The sequence below is a fragment of the Myxocyprinus asiaticus genome, chromosome 42, assembly GCF_019703515.2.
Source record: "Myxocyprinus asiaticus isolate MX2 ecotype Aquarium Trade chromosome 42, UBuf_Myxa_2, whole genome shotgun sequence".
NCBI classification, from domain to species: domain Eukaryota; kingdom Metazoa; phylum Chordata; class Actinopteri; order Cypriniformes; family Catostomidae; genus Myxocyprinus; species Myxocyprinus asiaticus.
In genome coordinates, this window is record NC_059385.1 from 11,082,399 (window position 1) to 11,102,368 (window position 19,970).

Consider the following 19,970-nt stretch of genomic DNA (forward strand, 5'->3'; position numbering starts at 1 on the left):
GCCAAGCCATACTTGATCCATACTTAAACAGCTTTAATAGTTGGTGAGAAGCAAAAGAGTTTAGCACAATCTGTGAAAAACTACACTTCCCACAATGCCGTCCACGGGTCTTAGTTCCGGTCCTGCGCGGTTTCTGGAGCGGATTGGAACCCGGAGTCAGGAATCACTGATGTGTAGACGTTTGGAAAACAGGTAATCACTTTATGCTGAACTTGTGTACACTTTCTATTCATACACATTTAGCGAAATGTCCGCATACTCATGGGTCAATGGTGCAGTTGCAATGAAAAGTGTCAGCGGAGTGATTTGAGCATTTAAACGCGCATTGACTCCAGTTGAGCACTGCGTCTCCATTCCATCCGCCATGCCGATTGTTCTTTGTTACATTTGCATTGCTGAAAGCTTCCTGAGATCGGAGTTAAAACCCGGCTACAGTTTGAAATCTGCCCAAATCACGGATTCTCTTTGTATTGAACCGTGATGTACACTTTCACCGGCTGCTTACAGGCGTTCAGTGCGCGCATAGCTGACTGTTACGTTTGTAAAGAACGTGATGTGTTGTGAATGGTGAGAATCTTGGGCGCATTGACGTGCTGTTCACAAAACAAAATCTGTTGCACAATGTAATGTGTTCTATTGACAGTAATGAACACAAAGTTACTATGGAAATGTGTTCTGTATATATATATTTCAGAAATGTCATTTTACAATGTTTTTGTATCTGGATGATAAAGACTGTCAATTTTATCATGTTTAATTTAATACAGTTTCCTCATACACATTTCCCCCCCATATTAAACAATAAATGCATAAATCAACTTATGACTAATGATAATTTTTTTATTTATTTTTTTGCTTCCAAAATAATAAGCATAAGCAAAGCACACTACAAACTGAGTGAACAGAATTCTATTACAGTTATTAAAACTAATAAACACAGGTTATTCATCATTTCTAGGGTGTCAGAATGGCTGAGCAGATGCCTGATGAATTTATTTGTGAGTATACTTCACATTTTCTCTTTATTAATCTATAGTTCATAGTTAGCTCACACATGGGCATCACTATATGCATAAAAATGTTCATTTTCTTGAATGCTCATCGCCAAGCCATCCTGTAATGTCCTTGATTAATTTAAGAACATGGCAGAATATTCCAGATCATTCTTCTTTGTGCAGGGTGTGAGGATTGCGGGCAGTACCATGACTCTGAGTGTCCTGAGCTGGGGCCAGTTGTCACTGTGAAGGACTCATTTGTTCTGAGTCGGGCACGGTGAGTGCAAATGAGGGCTTTTGCCCAAATATCACGAGAGGGGCTTGGCAATGCCTGAGCACACCGACTGCATCATTGGCCATATGTGTAACGTAAGACCAAAGATAGGGTCTGTCTTAAGTGTAATACCAGTTTACCCAAGTAATAGATTAATATTAATTTACTTTAGTAAGTTTTGAGTATTTACTCTGTAATGCCTTTGTAATAACATTTTGGGTGCTTGAATTTTTTTTCCAGCAGCTAGTATTTCTGACTTTTCATATTAATATGAATAAATAATTAGTTAAATATGTAAGGAATAATGTATTGTCAGTTATTAAATGTTTTTAATGCCTGCAATGCAGTTATTTTTTTATTGCAACATAATCTAACAAGTTACTTTCAGTTTGCTGTTACTGTAAATATACATAAATACATTTTAACATTTAAATTAACAGCATCACCAATGTCCTTGTTCTAGGTCATCTTTACCAGACAGCTTGGAGATCAGGTCGGCTGGGGAGAGAAGAGAAGGTGTGTTTGTGCTTGAGCGACTGGTTAAGAGGACTCGATTTGGCCCCTTTGAAGCCAAGAGGGTGCCTAGCCTTAAAAATGAGGGGCTGTTTCCTTTAAAGGTAAACATTACACCTTCAGTCTGTAAGATCTGACCTACTGGAGCTTTAATTGATATTTTTCTGTGTTATGTTTGATAGATATTCCAGAAAGATGGGTCAGTAGTGTGTTTTGACACATCCAATGAAGATGACTGTAACTGGATGATGTTGGTTCGACCTGCCACAGACCACAAGCACCAGAATCTGACGGCCTACCCGCAAGATGACGATGTGTATTTCAACACATCACAGGTGCTCTGTCATCATTTACTCACCTTCATGTTGTTCCAAACATGATTGACTTTCTTCTTTCAGTGGAACACAAAAGGAGATGTAAGACAGAATTACAGCCTCAAGTGTATGGTGACTGAGGCTAACAGTTTTCCATTCTATTATGTTATGTAACATATGTTACATTTTAAGCAGTTATTATGACTTTCCTCTATCCCAGGATGTGATGCCTGGAACAGAGTTGAGGGTCTGGTATGGAGCTTTCTATGCTAAAAAAATGAATCGGCCTGTTCTAAGACCTCCTGTACTCCTGCCTCCATCAGGTATTCACGAACACTGTGACCACATAGAGTTTCTATTACAGTGACTACTGTATTTAATATATTGTACTTAATTCACCCTAACACCTTCTCAGAAATGGCTTGTAGCAAACCTGGAGTCCCTTTGGCGAAGGGGGTCCCAACAGTTCCTCCAGAGACCCTTCCTGTTCCAGACCAGCTCCTCTGTCAGATTCAGCAGGTTGAGACCACCACAGCATCCACCACAGACCCGCCTGTCCAGCAGGGGTCAGAGGCCGCATCCCTGGGCAAGACCTCCAACAGTGCCCCCAACCCACCAGAGTCAGTCAAAAAACAAGGCAGGCCACGGCGAACAAGAACACATAAACCTGTTTCAAGTGGAGTAGCTGATGTCAATCAAGGTGCAAGTCAAGCATTTTTACATTTTTATATGTATTGGAATATAACTAGATAAAGGTAAAGTTTGTCAAGACAAACAAGGATGTTGCTTGACAATGCCTTTTTAAATTTTAACCTAGTTTTAAAGGTGCTGTAAGCGATTTTAGCATTCTGAAGCTTTCATGTGACTGAGCCTTGAATTACCCACGCCCCCTCATTCCAAAAGCCCACCCTCCAAAGATAATTTTGGGACCAAAACCAAGCAAAAAAGCAGCATTGTTTGTTCCTGTGGCTGTCAAATTCAACAGTGGCACAACAGCGCCCTCAACTGACAAACATTATGAATCATAGCCTCAGTGATCCGCTTCAAATACAACACTATGAGAACGAGCAAAATGATTGACAGGTGAAAAGAGTCAATGTCCGCAGTTTGCGGACACATTTTTATTTGCTGTTTACAAAGTCTACAGCTGTCACCGGTGTGAGGTATCTCAAGACACTTATTTCATTAATATATTTAAGGAAGTAGGAAAAAATGTTGCATACTTTCCATGAAAATTTTTTTGAATTATGAGGGTTATACAGATATTACAGTAAGAAAAGCAACAAGCTAGCTAGATAGCAAGACAGACTGTGATGTAGAGCGCTTTTATATGCAACTGTTTAATAAGCTGACAACATGTGTGGTGGTTATGTAAACGCATTAAACTGCGTTCCTTATGTGTTATGTTGGTTTGATGTCAAAAGCAGAGAATAACGCAATTATTTCAAATGTCATGTAAACGCGGATTTCTTACTTTGTCGGATTTTTAAAATAAGGTGATTTTAGAGAGTAATCAGCATATTGGTGTACATGTAAACAGGCTCATTGATTGACAGATAGATTGGGAGAGAGAGACAGAGAGAGAGAGATCTACTGTAAGAAGATCAAAGGCCTTTTTTGAGGTTTGTTTACATTTGAATATTTTGACATTTAGAATTTGAATTAACGAGCATTCCGTTGGCCTGTTCAAACATTCCGTCAATGTAAGTCTGTGGGATTTGTCCTATTTTTGATTGTCCGCTGTGTGAAAACCGTTAGTTCGATCAGTTAGAAAAGACATATCACACTATTCCAGAACAGTCTGAAGATCTGTGCCAAGTTTGGTGGATGTAGCTTGAAAACTATAGGAATAGTGGTAGAAATTTTGGTCTTTGTTTAGCGATTTTGAAAAAACTCTATATAAAAAAAAAAATTTTTTTGTAAAATAACAGTATGTTGGCTTTGTCAAGCCAACATAAATGACTAACTTTTCCAGTTTTATAGTAGCTTCCCCAACACTTCTATACATGACTAGCAAATTATAGTAGGTTATTAAAGCACGTTTTTCAGGAAAGTAACCATGTTTTGTTTATCATATGAAATCTGCTGACCATCTAAATTGTTTTCAGTCATGATTTCAAATAATTTATAAGCTTTATATTTCACTTACCATCTCTCAGAAGCTCCAGTTGCTGTGTCCGGTGAGCAGTCTCTCAGTACTGGGGCTCCAGATGTTCCTCTGCCTGTAATGGATGTCCAAGAACTCATGATTGGTAGAGATGGCCCGTCAGTCAAAACGCCTCGGGTGACGCGTTCCCTTATCTCCTCTGGGAAGTAAGGACAGAAGCAAGCTTTACACTTCACTGATGTCACATCCTGTATGTTTTAAAGCACATGATTTCATTTCATTTATTGATCAATTTCTCACCCCTTTTCTCTCTGGCTTTAGACCTGTTGTGAGGAAGCGAATACTGCGGCAGGGTGGCGATCATAAAAGAGTTTACCAGTGTTGCCTCTGCAATAAGGTGTTTCAGAACAGTAGCAACCTCAACCGACACGTCCGTTCCCATGGTAACAGTACTCTCTTATCATCTCGAGAAAGTGGATAGTTCACCCAAAAATTTAAATCTTGTCATAATTTACTCACCCTCATGTTGTTTCAAAACGACATCACAAACACAAAAGGAGATGTTAGGCAGAATGTCAGGCTCAGTCACCATTCATTTTCTTGTATGGAAAAGCGATGCAATGAAAGTGAATGGTGGCTGAGGCTAACATATTATCTAATATCTGTTTTTGTGTTCCACGAAAGATAGAAAGTCATACCGGCTTGGAACTGTCATTGGAATTGATGACTGAATTTTCATTTTTGGGTGAACTATCCCAGCCCGATGCTGCCTTAAATTTTGTCCTAAAAATCTTTTTTGTGTGTTTCTATATAATATCAGTTTTAATATTTTCTTACAGGTGACAAGTGTTTTAAGTGTGATGAGTGTGACAAGATGTTCAGTCGAAAAGAGAGTCTTAAACAGCATATTTCATACAAACACAGCAAGAATGAGGTACGGCATATTTTTACATTATAACCATATGGTTACCGACGGTGAATGATGAACCGCATCTTAAAAACAAATTCAAAATGTCAAGATACATATTCGTTGTGTGTAATCATATTTGTGTGTTTTCTTTTAGCCTGATATAGAGTATATGTACAAATGTTCGACCTGTGAGAAATCCTTCCGCATGGAAAATGCCTTAAAATTTCATAACTGCAGGACAGGTAAAGAAAGCTTCTTATTTGTTTAATCAATCACTTTTTTTCTCTTTTTTTTCACATAACAAAGCTTTGCCAAAAGTTTTCAGCAGCATTAAATCTATTTAGGTTTGGATCTATATTATCTTTATAGGAGATTATTTTTTTGTCTCGATGTGTTTTTGTCAATATTTTTGGGCTGTACTACAATCCTTTAGAACGCTGTGAATTATCTTCCAGAATGCAAGTTGCATAAAAAAAGCTATCAAAATAAAGAATAAAAAATCACTGCATGTGCATCATCTCTTTTGTTTGTTCTCCTCTCTTTGCAGATGACAAGACTTTCCAGTGTGAGATATGCTCTAGATTTTTCTCCACTAATAGTAATTTGTCAAAGCACAAGAAGAAACATGGAGAGAAACTCTACGCCTGTGAGATCTGCAACAAGATGTTTTACCGCAAAGACGTCATGCAAGACCACCAAAGACGGCATGTTGTTGGTGAGTTATTGACATGAAAAATGAAATTCTGTCATCATTAACTCAACATCATGTTGTTTCAAGTATGATTTTGTAATATGTATGATTTTACTTTCTGCTGTGAACCAAAAGGAGAAATGAAGATTGTGCTGGTCTTTTTTTTTCTATGCACTTTCAAGAATGTGGACTAAATCTTTGAAGCTTCAAAAAAGATGCAAAAGTGCCATAAAGTAACATAAAAGTGGTCTGAATGACTTTTGCGTTATATTCCAGGTCTTCTGAAGTCATATGATAGCTTTGTAGAAGATATTTATTACAAGATATTTATTGTTTTGGAATGACATGAGGGTGAGTAAATGATGACAGATTTTTCATTTTTAGGTGAACTATCCCTTTAAATCATCTAAAAAAACACTCTTCTCATGTAACTTGTATAAAACGCAAATTCTCATAAACCTACATACATAAACGTGTGCATCATTAAAAGTGAAAATAGTAAGTGGGGTCAGTTCGGTGTATCACTATCAAACAACATAGTAACGCCACTAATTATTGTTTCTGTTTATCCACTTTGTAAATAAGCACAGATGTTAATCAGATAGTCCTTAAACATCTGCTCACCTTGAGTTCTCTGTTTCTAAGCCTCATTAACTTATGCCTTTTGCTGTAAGTAAAGATCATCAAACATTATGTCCCTTCCTCTGAATGTGCACCAACGGCCCCCACCACCCATTGCTTTTCCACAGGCCCAAAAAGCATGAAACGCGAGGAGCTTGAAGTCAACGGGGAGGAGGGATCCAAGTACAGGAAAGAGCCGTCAGCATGTCCTATCTGTAGCAAGGTGAGGTCCTAGTCTAAGGGACTCGCGGAGTTGGTATTTTGTCTGACAGATATCACAGAATTTGGAAGCAGGAAGCTGAGAGCAGGGTAGTTGAGTGAATCATTCAAGTTTAACGTCATTTTAAGCAGTTTGTTGTGCGAGAGCCCTAATTTGCAACATGTCTAATTTAGCGCTTAGCAGAAGTTCCGGCTTACATTGCTTCTAGGTGTTTTCTTGTCGGAGTAACATGAACAAACACTTACTAACCCACGGGGATAAGAAATACACCTGTGAGATCTGCGGCCGCAAGTTCTTCCGCGTTGATGTCCTGAGAGATCATATCCACGTGCACTTCAAGGTGAGGAATTGTAGCATGCTGACTAACATATAGCAATATAATATATGTTCTCTAACTGAGTTCCTAAACATGTTCCTCTCAGGACATTGCCTTAATGAATGAGCAGGAGAGAGAAGACTTCATCAAGAAGATTGGCATCTCTATGGAGGAGAGTGATGACAGCTTGGATGAGGAGGATGAAAAGAATGATTCAGAACACCACAAATACAGCTGCAAGAAGTGTCAGGTAAGGGAGGAGTTGTCATGTTTAGAATCTTCATATTAGGATAGCACAATGAATCGAAATAACGCGAAAATACGATTATGGCCTTGTGCAAGTGCTGAGATTTATTTATATATATATATATATATATATATATATATATGTATAAAATAATTATATTACATTATACATATATAAATAAAAACTTATTACGTAAAATATTTATTTACTGTATAATACAATATTTAAATAAATACACCATATGCTGCGTGCTTCAAAGTGAATCGACGGCACTCTGTTCTGTCTGTATACTACTAAACATACTTTAAGCATGCCTGAGGCTCATAGTTCTGTCCACATGCACACTATATTTGTTTGAAAACTCCATTTTCCTAATGTCATCGGATTCCAAAGAATGCAGTAATGAAGAGCATTTTAGAAAGTCTCAGTTTTCGTTGGAGGAAAGCGCCATTCTAGTGTGGATGAGAGGCATAAACATAGCCAAATTAATATGTTTTCAAACAAAAAGTAACCTCAGAGCGGTTCGCTTAAAACATGCATTGTGAACGCAAAGTGCTTGGGCTTCACTTTATTTTTACGTTAACAAAATCCCAAATATTTCTAAGTGCTACGAGTCAACATTACAATTCCAAAATTTGTAACAAAACGAGTTCTAAAAAGACGTGAATGGTTGTTACTGGTTGGAAACTCGTAATTACAGTAATTCCGACAAAAACTGACAATAAGATCTTTTCAATGAAGGAAGATAGCTGCAGTGTTTACAGCTTTCCCTTGTTCAGTCACGCATTATTTCATTGTCTCTTTCTCTCCATTCCCCAGATGACATTTGTCAAGGGTCGGGACTATCTGAAACACATAATGGACATGCATAAGGAAAAAGGTTACAACTGTACTATGTGTAATCGCCGTTTCGCTCTGAAGGCAACATACAACGCTCACCTGGTCATCCATCGCGATCGCTTGGTCGATCCTGCAGTGCAGAAGTAAGACAGACACACTAAAGACTTTCAGAGCATTACTTGATGTGGCATTTGAAAAACATTAGATGCAAAGCAGTATTCTTTTCACAGGTACATCCATCCATGTGAAATGTGTGGACGGATCTTCAACAGTATCGGGAACCTAGAAAGGCACAAAATCATCCACACAGGTGAGAAACTCTAGTGCACAAGTGGAAAAATAGATGTCATGCTCAAAATTTGAAAATGGTGCAACTCTTAGTAGTACACTGGTAGAAATTTGGGTCAGTTCTAAGTGGTGTTAGTGCAATCTTCACCAAGGTTATTTCCCAATACTTCCAATAAGCAGTTAATAACTAGTTCATAATAAACAGCAATAATTTGATCATTACCATTTAATTACTAGTTATGACTGACTAGAGTTGAAAATAACTACTTCAAGCTTTCCTGATGATGATAATAAGGCATTTGGCCTCTGCAGGAGTGAAGAGCCATTGCTGTGATCAGTGTGGAAAGTCCTTCGCCAGAAAAGACATGCTGAAAGAACATCTGAGAGTCCATGACAACGTCCGAGACTTTCTGTGTGCGGAGTGTGGGAAAGGTGCAGACACATCTCACTGTATACACCGCACATGATCATTTGGAAAATTACTGCCCTTCATTTTAAACTGCCAATAGGTTCAATACTGTTTTCACAAACTTGATTTAATTGTGAATTTGGAATAATCCTAAAGGAACCTTCTGGGTTTACTACAAGTTTAACTCAATCGACAACATTTGTGGCATAATGTTGATTACCCCCAAAATGTATTTATACACACCCCTCCTTTTCTTTTAAAGGGCCATCAAATTTTCCTTGATCTTTTCACATGTAAGAAGAGCATTTGTTGAAACCAAGCTGCCAAAACGACTCGTTCTCTACTTCCTCCACATTATGATGTCACACTGTGGTAGATATTTGCATCTGACCACACCCACAACAACACTTCAACACCTACTTTACCTTATCACTTCCGTAGCCCTGCCCAGTAGTGGCAAGCAGGGAGATGACTAGGAGAGAGCAGGTCAGTCAAAGAGCAGAGAGCCAATCATAAAAGTGGGTGTTTACTGTCAAGTCTTAAAGAAGCAGCACATAAACCGAGTGTTTCTGACTGTTTTTTGTGCCAGAAGTCTTTACAAAAATTATAAGTGAACCTCAAGGAACATATTAAAATAATAAAAAAGGCATGTCATGACCTCTTTAAAAAAGAAAAGGCACTTACAATGGAAGTGAATGGGGCCAATCGTTAACGTTAAAATACTCATAATTTCAAATGTGTAGCCACAATACATAAACAATATGCATGTTAACATTTTTCTAGTGTGATTCAAATCACTTACTAACCTTATCTGTGGCTATGTTGAATTTTACAACTTTGTCGCTGTGACAACATTACACTGTAAAACCTAAATTGACTGTAAAAACTAAGATTTAAACAATTTTACAGCTCAAATAATACACCAGTTTTAACAGAAGAATGTAAGTGCTCTTTATAAGCTTTGCATTTCTGCCTTTAAACCCTTCAAAAATTGGCCCCATTGACTTTCATTGTAAATGCCTCACTGTAACCTCAGTTTTTGCAAAGTAAAGGAGTGATGAGTCAAAATAATTTGTGGTAATCAGTATTATGCCACGAATGCTGTTGATTGGGCTTAACCTGAACCCGGAATATTCCTTTTAATCTTTCTCTCTGTTGTCAGACTTTGCATTGCATGTAAATGATAGATAGATTTGTATGTATCTATCTATATTTCCCAGGTATGAAGACAAAACATGCCCTGCGACATCATATGAAGCTGCATAAGGGAATTAAAGAATATGAATGTAAAGAGTGTAATCGCAAGTTTGCCCAGAAAGTCAATATGCTGAAACATTTTAAAAGGCACACAGGTGAGGACCTGAGGTGATCATGTTTACATGCTCTTTAATGTTAAGAATATGATGCATATTTCAAAAGATTTGAATTTGAATTGGCTACATGTTCATGAATGTTACGTTCATAAGTTAATAAACTATAAGTACAGTAAGTAGTATTCAATTAACATAGCATACATAATGCACAGCTTTACTGAAAATAGTCAGAATATTCTGGACATTGCAAAAAATTATGTAAGATGCTAGTAGTCTTCGTTGGTGGCACATCGTTGTATGGGGGTGGGGTTCATATCATCCGTCAGGCGTTGGGGCTTGGTGGTTGTTGGTGTAGAAAGACTAACTAGATTGTTCCCAAGACAAAAAAATGACCAAAACGGCAATTGCGAGTGGGGTGGCCAGGCTTCGGTCCATCCCTGGCCACCCCCTAGCTCCACTCCTGATCACATATAGTGTAAGAGATTTACAAATATTCCTCCAGGTACAAAGGACTTCATGTGCGAGTTGTGCGGAAAGACCTTTAGTGAGCGAAACACAATGGAGACACACAAGCTTATTCATACAGGTATTCTTCACTTTACAGAAATACTACAAAGATTTTGGTTTAAAATACAAGAGGCTAATGTTTAGTCTCTGCTGTCTCTCTGCAGTGGGAAAGACTTTTTCTTGCTCGGTCTGTGATAAGAAGTATGTGACACAGTATATGCTGCAGAAACACATGCAATTGACCCATGAGAAGGTGGAAGCTCAGAGCTGCCACCTGTGTGGCACAAAAGTCTCCACCCGCGCCTCCATGAACCGCCACATTCGTCGTAAACACCCTGAGGTGAGGGGTGGGCAGGTCAGCCAAGCAACCACACGCACACTAATGGTAGAATGCTTTTTTAGTCACACGTTTGAACATTTTGAGTTTATGGAAACCCAGTGGTCTAAACTTCATGTGACCTCTCTGCAGACTATGACTGTATCATTGGACGAGCTTAATGATCTTCAAGAGCCTTCTACGATTGACGCCTCCACCATCAATATCGCACAGGTTTGTGTTTTAATAGTCTCACTTAACCAAACTTTTAACTTGCGGCATAAAGTCTGGTCCTCACACAGTTTATTCTGGCCAAGATCCGCCTACTTAAGGCCTTTTCCCACCGGAGGTGATGCGATTATGTGAAGCGAATCGCAGGCGAATGGCTCTTTCACAAACGCGAATGTTCTCCGTTAGCACATTCACACCTGTACAATAGGTGGCGCTAATCGACAAACAATTTTACCCTGTTACAGTAGATGGAGCAAAGCTCCTTTCAGCTGGTCTGCCCTTCGTCCATCATAGATTAAAAGAAGAAGAACTACTAAGTTTGCAAAATAACCAAAACACACAGATGATTTCTCTAGCAAGCAGATTGAGAAACGAAAACTGATTTCTCTACAAGCTGCAGCAGTGATGAAGAGTTTGTTTTTGCTGATTTGCTCAATGAGAAAGAAAATATTCAAGACACTTTCACAAATTATTTCAGTTCACCTGCTGGATGAGTTGACTGGCAGTATTATCATGTATACACAGTTTAAGGGGTGATTAGAAATAATCAAGTGGAAAAAATAATATTAACAGTTAAATCATGTTATCATTTGAAACAAGAGTGATTATATGCCACTGCCACACATGTACATATATACTTATGTACATTTGTTTAAAATCACTGCGTAATGCACACAAATATAATGACTGTTAAAATAATGTTGTCAATTGGAACAATACTGATTATAACTTATTGCCATGTACTGTATATCTACTTGCGTTATACATTTGATACTTTACTATTGCTAATGGCAGCACAGCTGTTAATGACTTAACGATAGCACAGCAATAACGATTACATACTTTTGCGTCACGGGTTTCTGTCTGGCGGGACTGTGGCGTTATCATCCCTGGTCTGTCTCGTGTTTTGTGTATGTTCTTTGTGTGAGCTCACGGGTCCGGTTGTTGGTTACTGCCGTGCGTGAGTTACCGCCATGCACTCTCCGGTGATGTCACTGTCCTGTCACTTTGTCAGTTTGGGTTTTTGTCTGACGAGGACCGTGGCATCATCGTGCTCTGTTTGTTTTGTTCCAAGCATGCTGACGTTTTCTTCCTCATGTGTTTCAGGTGCCGCTGGCATGCGGAATCAGCGTTTCCATGGGAACCCTGATTGTTTCCATGGGAACGCTGATCAAGCCAACTTTCAGCTGGTGAGCGACAGCTGTTCCTTGCTTGTTCATGCCTATTTGTATCCCCTCGTGTGTCATGTCCTGGGCTGGATTGTTTAATGTTGAATGTAGTTTGTAATGTGTTTACATTATAGATAGCTGTTTGATGTTGAGTACTAGGGCTGCAACTAACAATTATTTTGATAATTGACTAATCTAATGATTATTCGACTATTCGGGCAATTATTGCAACGATTAATCATTAGCTCTTAACTGACTATTCAGCTTGTGCCTTGACTAAAAGGTTGTATTTAACTTGCTTACTAACGATAAAGAGGAAAAAATCATCTTTTAAAAATACCTCTAAATGACATTCACTGAATTACAAGGAAAAAAATACTTGGATTTTTATTGTTTAATTCATTAAACAATTTACTGAAGAAAAAAAAATCCTATTGTTATCAAGTGTTCTTGTCTTGTTTTCCATTTAAAATGATCTAAAAATCCTTACAACAAGATACATTTACTTGAGAAGCAACATATTAGATATTTAGACTTGCTTTCAGATAATTTATCTTGAATATAAGTGTGTTTTGTATATAAGTGTATTTTTGCAATTGTTCATACTTTTGCCAGTGCAGTAAAGACAAAATATACTTATATTCAAGAGACATTCTCTGAAAGTAAGTCTAAATATCTTATGTTGCTTCTCAGGTAAATGTATCTTGTTTTAAGGATTTTTAGATATTTTGAAATATTTAAATATTAAATATTATATTCAACATTCTCTGATAGCAATGTTTTCTTCTGCAGTGTAGCTGCTAAAGTAAATGTTCGTAAGAACAAATCTAAAACCAATTTTTCTGGATTGTATAATGGGCTAAGACTACACCCTTTCACCTTTGTGTTCACTTTGATTAATCTTTAACTCACAAAAAACAAACTCTCTCTTAACAGAGCTCGAATCACCAATTTTCTTCACGATAAGATACACACCGTGACACATACTATGATTCACTACGTCGTGAGCCATCACATTATAATCTAGCTGCAGCAAGCGCACGAGATGGTGTATCAGCCAGGAGAAGTTTGAAAGTCTATCGCGCTGTTTTTCACGCGACTCGTAGAGAAATGCCAGTTTTTCCGGAGTTTGTGCTTATTTATACAACCCGCTTCCTTATTATTTTAACTTTAATAAAGGATGCATTAAAGATATGACGCCAAGGTGTTTCATTTTTAGATGCTTTGACAGGCAAGTTTTGTTCAAGCAGAACACCGGGTACGGCTCCGCTTTATTTCAGGTCACAAAGACACTGCTTCTCTATTTACTTACTTGGTATTTTTGTATAATTTCCTCATACTTTGCGATCTACATCACCTGAAGCTGTTTGGAACATTTATAGTGCATCTGGACTGTTAGCTGTGTTTTCTTCCTCAGTCAGGCACGAGCTGAAGTGCTGCTCTCACGCGTCAACATTAGCGTTACAAATGATCTCATGTTGCATTAAATGAGATACATTTTTTCTTGTTGACGTTGTCGATAACGTCGACTAAACGTTTCAGCCCTATTGAGTACTAACCTCACTCTCTCTGCTTAGTTGGCCCTGTCTCGTGTATCTGTTGGTTGCCCGGGTGTTGGGTGTGTGGTTGCCTTCTAGTTTGCTGCATGTCAGCTTGTCATTCATGGAGGATACTTCATCTCTGCCAGCATGATGGGAGTGAGGTTGCTTTCCTGTTTGCTGCGTGTCAGCTGGTAATTCACGGAGGATACTTCGTCTCTACCCGCGTGTCGGGTGAAGGATTGCCCCTTGCGTGGCCATGCCATGCTCTTCTCATCTACCTAAGTTATTTTAAATAAATCCTTTGAACTGTTCCTCTGCTATCGGATACGTTTGTCTTGCTATCGCTCGTTACAGAACAGTCCAGCCAAGTATTGACCCAGTGGAGAAATCCACTCTTTGCTCCGCCCTCTCTCAGCAGGGAGCCTTGCCGGGACGTCAGCATCTCCACTTCGAACCAGGCTCTCACCGAGCTCACCTCCGTTGTGCAGCAGCTCTGCCTATCTCCTGATGCCGGCCCCTCTCAGGAAGCATCCTTACCAGCTCCGGCAGTTCCCCTGGTTCCTGGACACTTTGAAGCCCGCGTTCCCCCTCCAGCCCCGTATTCAGTTGAGGCTGAATCCTGTAGCGCATTCCTTTCGCAATGTTCCTTGTTCTTCACGTCACAGCCCTCTGCTTTCCCGTTGGAGAGTGAAGGTGGCTTACGTCATCCTGCGCCTCACCAGAAGGGCCGCTGATTGGGGAACTGCCATGTGGGACAATGGACGTGCTAGTTGCGTGTCGTTCTTAGCATTGGCCATGGAGCTCTGCCGAGTATTCAATCCGGACCTGCTGGAGTGTGATGAACCTATCAACGTGTGGAGGAGGACCAGGTGCCTGCTCAGTCGCTGACAGCGTCCGCGGCGGCTGTTCCCCTGCTGCTGCCAGTGTCCACGGCCACAGAGGCCGTTTCCTGCAGCTGCCAGCGCCCACGGAAGCAACTCCTCTGCTGCTGCCAGCGCCCACGGTCACTGAGGCCGATCCCCTGCCGCTGTCAGCTCCCACGGCCACGAAAGCTGTTCCCCTGCCCCTGCCAGTGCCCACGACCATGGAGGTCATTCCCTGGCCACCGCCTGTCCTCACAGCCACGGAGGCTGTTCCCCTGTCACTGCCAGTGCTCACTGCCGAGGAAGCCGTTCCCCAGCCGTGACCAGTGCCCATGCCTGAGCTGTCCACGGCTCTGCCCCCTGAGCCACTCCCTCCTGAACCCTGTCCAGCGGCTGCTGCCCAGTTCACTGTCCCCTGTGCCATTAGGCCACCTCCCAGGCTGCAAGACCCTGCCTCTGCCCTGAGGCTTCCTCCTAGGCCTCCGGACCACACCCCTTTACTTAAACTCCCTCCCTGGTTTCCCTCCCTTCCCTCCCTTTCTGTTGTGTTTCCTGTCACGTCCTGTCACCTTGTCAGGTTGGGTTTCTGTCTGGTGGGACCGTGGCATTATCATCCCCTGTCTGTCTCATGTTTCGTGTACATTCTTTGTGTTAGTGCACGGGTCCAGTTGTTAGTGACCACCGTGCACGATTTACTGCCGTGCGCTCTCCGGTGATGTCACAGTCCTGTCACCTTGTCAGGTTTTGTCTGATGAGGACCGTGGCATCATCGTCCCCTGTTTGTTTTGTTCCAAGCGTGTTGACTTTTCTTCCTCATATGTTTCAGGTGCCACTGGCATGCGGAATCAACATTTCCATTGGAACCTTGAGTGTTTCCATGGAAACGCGGATCATGCCAACTTACAGCTGCTGAGCGGCACCTGTTCCTTGTTTGTTCATGCCTATTTTAATCCCCTCGTGTGTCATGTCCTTGGTTGGATTGTTTGATGTTAAGTACTAACCTCACTCTCTCTGCCTAGTTGGCCCTGTCTCGTGTATCTGTTGGTTGCCCGCGTGTTGGGTGTGTGGTTCCGGTGATGTCACGGTCCTGTCACCTTGTCAGGTTTTGTCTGACGAGGACCGTGGCATCTTCGTCACCTGTCTGTCTCGTGTTTCATGTACGTTCTTTGTGTGAGCGTACAGGTCTGGTTGTTGGTTACTGCCATGCGCGAGTTACCGCCGTGTGCTCTCCGGTGATGTCACGGTCCTGTCACCTTGTCAAGTTGGGTTTTTGTCTGACGAGGACCGTGGCATCATTGTGCTCTGTTTGTTTTGTTCCAAGCGTGTTGACTTTTCTTCCTCATGTTTCAGGTGCCGCTGGCATGCTGAATCAGCAATTCCATTGGAACCCTGAGCGTTTCCATGGAAACGCTGATCATGCCAACTTACAGCAGGCGAGTGTCACCTGTTCCTTGTTTGTTCATGCCAATTTTAATCCTCTCGTGTGTCATGTCCTTGGCTGGATTGTTTAATGTTGAATGTAGTTTTTTGTAGTTTGTAATGAGTTTACATTATAGATAGCTGTTTGATGTTATGTACTAACCTCACTCTCTCTGCCTAGTTGGTCCTGTCTCGTGTATCTATTGGTTGCCCGCGTGTCGGGTGTGTGGTTGCCTTCCAGTTTGCTGCGTGCCAGCTGGCCATCCACGGAGGATACTTTGTCTCTGCCCGCGTGTTGGGTGAAGGATTGCCCCTTGCAATCCATGCCCCATGGCGCGCACTTCTCATCTACCTAAGTTATTGTAAATAAATCCTTTGAACTGTTCGTCTGCTATTGGTTCTGTTTGTCTCACTATTACTCATTACACTTTTGTGGAGAAACCACCAAGTTTTTGGTATGTAAAGGTGCACAGAGTTCACTGACAGCCACAGCAATAGTATTAATATAATTAATATTTGGCGAAGAAAAACACGTAAGATCCATAGAGTTGTTTATTAAAAAAGTGATACAAAGCAAAGAGAACTCGCATAGGATTAAATGCAGCAATATGGAATATATTATGAAGTCAATCCAAATAAGATCAGATTTTTTTAAAGGGGATGCAAGGCAGTGATGCAGCGATATAATTTACATGTTAAGAGAACCCATATGAGAATTATTATTATTATTTATTTATTTATTTCAGTTTTTAAGACATTTGTTGCAAATGAAATACACATCCTCACTACTGGACCAGGCTTTAATGTTCGCTCCAGGTGTGAATGTCATAATAGTAATCCATTGTTTAAATTCAAAATGTTAATCGCAGCAGGAAATCGCGGCAAAAATTTGCATTTGGTGTGCAAAGGCCTTTAGACAGGAAGAGACTGATAGACATTTATTCACATCTGATAGACATTTAAAGTGTCCAACCACAGTTCACTGTTTTTATGTGATGTTTAGGGGTGGGGTTATGTGAAATAATTTATACCACAATGAAATACAGGCATTAAAAATTAATTTAAACAATACAATGACATTGTCAACAAAACTGTTGTACAGAAAACACCAAGACTCGTGATTGGAATTTCAGTCCATACAAAAGTTATCTAAAATAATACTGATTATTATTTCACATCAGCAAGCACCGCAAAATATACAGTTCTGCTTGCGTATATATAGTTTAATGCTATTTAGTGATTCAAACAAAAAGTATTTTTCAAAGATTTGATGCCACAAAGGTTGAAAACGTATCCAGTAAATTCTTCAAATACGCTAATTTCATCAACCGGGTACCTTGTTAACACTACTTTGTTTCCAGACAGATTGATAAACAAAACTTGCCCTTAGTCCCAGAAGTTGAGTAAAGCCTGCCAAAAGGACTTGGGCTGTTTTGTGTAACAAACATACTTTTTCAACGTAGTGGCGTTGTGGGCTAAAGCACATAACTGGTAATCAGGTTGCTGGTTCGATCCCCACAGCCACCACCATTGTGTCCTTGAGCAAGGCACTTAACTCCAGGTTGCTCCAGGGGGACTGTCCCTGTAATAAGTAAACTGTAAGTCGCTTTGGATAAAAGCGTCTGCCAAATGCATAAATGTAAATGTAAATGTAAACATTTGTACACACATTTTAAATGGTTTTTCATTCACTGGTTTCTGGTTGTCATTCTTGCTCCTGTTCAGACCACTGTGACTCTGGAGAAAAACTCTCTCGCTCCAGAAAAAACCCACAGGAACTTCAGTCCTGCCAAGAAAAAGACAAAACTCCTGCTTCAAGAGCCTGAGCCATCTGATTCAGACGAGTATGCTGATTTCACCATCAAAGCTGCTGAGTTCACAGCCACCGTGGGAGATGAAACCAGCTCTGCTGTGCAGAGCATTCAGCAGGTTTGTTGCATCAGTTATGATCTCTTGCCATTTTGCCCTTTAAAGTCGACATGATAACCGTTTTGTATCAGAAAGGCATTGCTTAATTTGATTGTTTTGAATAACAGCTCCTCTGTCAAATGTATACACGCAGGTGGTGGTGTTGGCTGACCCCAACACCCCCCCAGCTCCTTCCCCCTCCAGCACGGTCAGTTTGACCAACATCACAGTGACCCCCATCACCACGCCCGCTCCAGCCCAGTTCACCAGCCTGCAGCCTGTTGCTGTCGGCCATCTCGCCCCGAGCGATCGACCCCTCACACTGGATAGCTCCATACTCACTGTGACCTTTGATGCGGTCAGCGGCTCAGCCATGCTGCACAACCGGCCGGCCGATCTCCAGTCAGAGGCAGTGGGGCCCCCAGGGGCCACGGCTCCACAATCAGTCGCACATTTCATAAACCTCACCACCTTCGTCAATCCGCTCTCCCATCAGCTAGAGCAGCCCGGTGTAACCTGGAGGCCAGTCGCCCCTTCTGATGGTGCTCACACCACCACCATGGACGATGCTCAGCCAGGTGCACAAGCCCCCCAGGCACCCCCGGAACAGCCACAAGCAATTCCAGAACAGAGCCATCAGATCCAGTCACAAGTCACTGGACCTCCCCAGCAACAGACCACTGCTGCTCCCCAAATGTTTAGCTACTGAGTTTTGTAAGTTGATTTAAAGGGATAGTTTACCCAAAAATTATGTTATTGTTTACTCACCCAAATATTGTTGCAAACCTGTATGACTTTCCTCCTTCTGTGGAACGCATAAGATGTTAGGCAGAATGTCAGCCTCGTTTACCATTCACTTTCATTGAATGGAAAAAAGCTGCAATAAAAGCAAATGGTGACTGAGACTGACATTTTGCCCGACATCTCCTTTTGTGTTCCACTGAAGGAAGAAATTCATATGGATTTAGAACAACATGAAAGTGAGTAAATATGTAGTATATAGTCTTTTGTACATTTTATGTATATATTGTGTATTGTTTGTGTATACTGTATATTGTACATTCTGTGTAATATCATACCAAAAGTACCTGATATGACATGTCTACTTGTTGGAGCAGGCCACAAAGACAAATTCCTTAAAAGCACAAATTACTTGACCAACAAATAGAATTCTGATTCTGAAATTTTCATTTTTGGCTGAACTAGCCCTTTAAGTATTTGAACCATCATGTTAGAAGATGCACTTAAGTGGTTTATTTTACTAATAGAGGCACTTCAGTGTTGTTAAACCACTCATTCAAAGTACAACTCTGGGTGTAAGGAGTTTTTTTTTTTTTTTTTTTTCAATTCAGCACAATTCTTCCCATTATCATGTGTTTTGTTTGAAAAACCAGTGGACAGTTTCTGACAAGAAATTGGGATTGTTACAAACCTAGAGATTATAAGTAATAAATTCTGGAGGAAAATTTATATTTTTTTACATAGTTATTGAATGTTTGACATGTCTAATTATGGTGAAATTTAAAGGAATAGTTCACAAAAATGTAAATTATTATATAATTTACTCACTCATGCCGTCCTGAATGTGTATGACTTTCTTCTGTTGAACACAAACAAAGATTTTTAGAAAATATCTCAGCTCTGTAGGTCCACACAATGCAAGTGAATGGTGAACAGAACTTTGAAGCTACAAAAAGCACATAAAGGCAGCATTAAAAAGTAATCCATACGACTCCACTGATTTAATCTGTCTTCACAAGAAATTTGACTGGTGTGGGTGAGAAACAGATCAATATTTAAGTCTTTTTTTACTATAAATCTCCACCTTTGACTATTCCCAACCAGTAGGTGGTGATATGCATGAAGAACGCGAATCGCCAAAAAACAAAAGAAGTAGTTGTTTGGAAGTTAAGATTTATAGTAAAAAAGGACTTAAATATTGATCTGTTTCTCACCAA

The 19,970-nt window shown here is 40.4% G+C and overlaps 1 protein-coding gene across 5 annotated transcripts; it reads left to right on the top strand.

The window, feature by feature from the left end:
- Nucleotides 1–141: 141 nt before the first annotated feature.
- LOC127432934 (PR domain zinc finger protein 15-like) lies at nucleotides 142–19,666 on the top strand. 5 transcript variants are annotated; one of them, XM_051684463.1, is made up of 24 exons: nucleotides 142–192; nucleotides 959–998; nucleotides 1,179–1,272; nucleotides 1,733–1,886; nucleotides 1,965–2,117; nucleotides 2,317–2,419; nucleotides 2,512–2,796; nucleotides 4,256–4,409; nucleotides 4,525–4,646; nucleotides 5,043–5,137; nucleotides 5,268–5,355; nucleotides 5,661–5,828; nucleotides 6,554–6,648; nucleotides 6,854–6,985; nucleotides 7,068–7,211; nucleotides 8,028–8,191; nucleotides 8,279–8,358; nucleotides 8,649–8,768; nucleotides 9,966–10,097; nucleotides 10,561–10,644; nucleotides 10,730–10,950; nucleotides 11,035–11,115; nucleotides 17,830–18,033; nucleotides 18,167–19,666. In XM_051684463.1, exons 2-24 carry the CDS (start codon nucleotides 968–970, stop codon nucleotides 18,719–18,721), a joined length of 3,459 nt encoding a protein of 1,152 aa, XP_051540423.1. In that variant the 5' UTR covers nucleotides 142–192; nucleotides 959–967; the 3' UTR covers nucleotides 18,722–19,666. The 5 variants fall into 5 exon arrangements, with proteins under 5 accessions (XP_051540423.1, XP_051540422.1, XP_051540424.1 ...); XM_051684462.1 differs by having other exon boundaries at nucleotides 151–192; nucleotides 941–998; XM_051684464.1 differs by having other exon boundaries at nucleotides 151–192; nucleotides 941–998; nucleotides 10,730–10,920.
- The last annotated feature ends 304 nt before the right edge of the window (nucleotides 19,667–19,970 follow it).

Bases quoted from the DNA above. Each gene is read 5' to 3' on its own strand.
- LOC127432934 (XM_051684463.1), top strand. From the start codon at position 968: ATGGCTGAGCAGATGCCTGATGAATTTATTT. The intron at 4,410-4,524 runs GTAAGGACAGAA...CTCTGGCTTTAG, and splicing joins TCCCTTATCTCCTCTGGGAA to ACCTGTTGTGAGGAAGCGAA. The intron at 10,645-10,729 runs GTATTCTTCACT...GTCTCTCTGCAG, and splicing joins ACACAAGCTTATTCATACAG to TGGGAAAGACTTTTTCTTGC.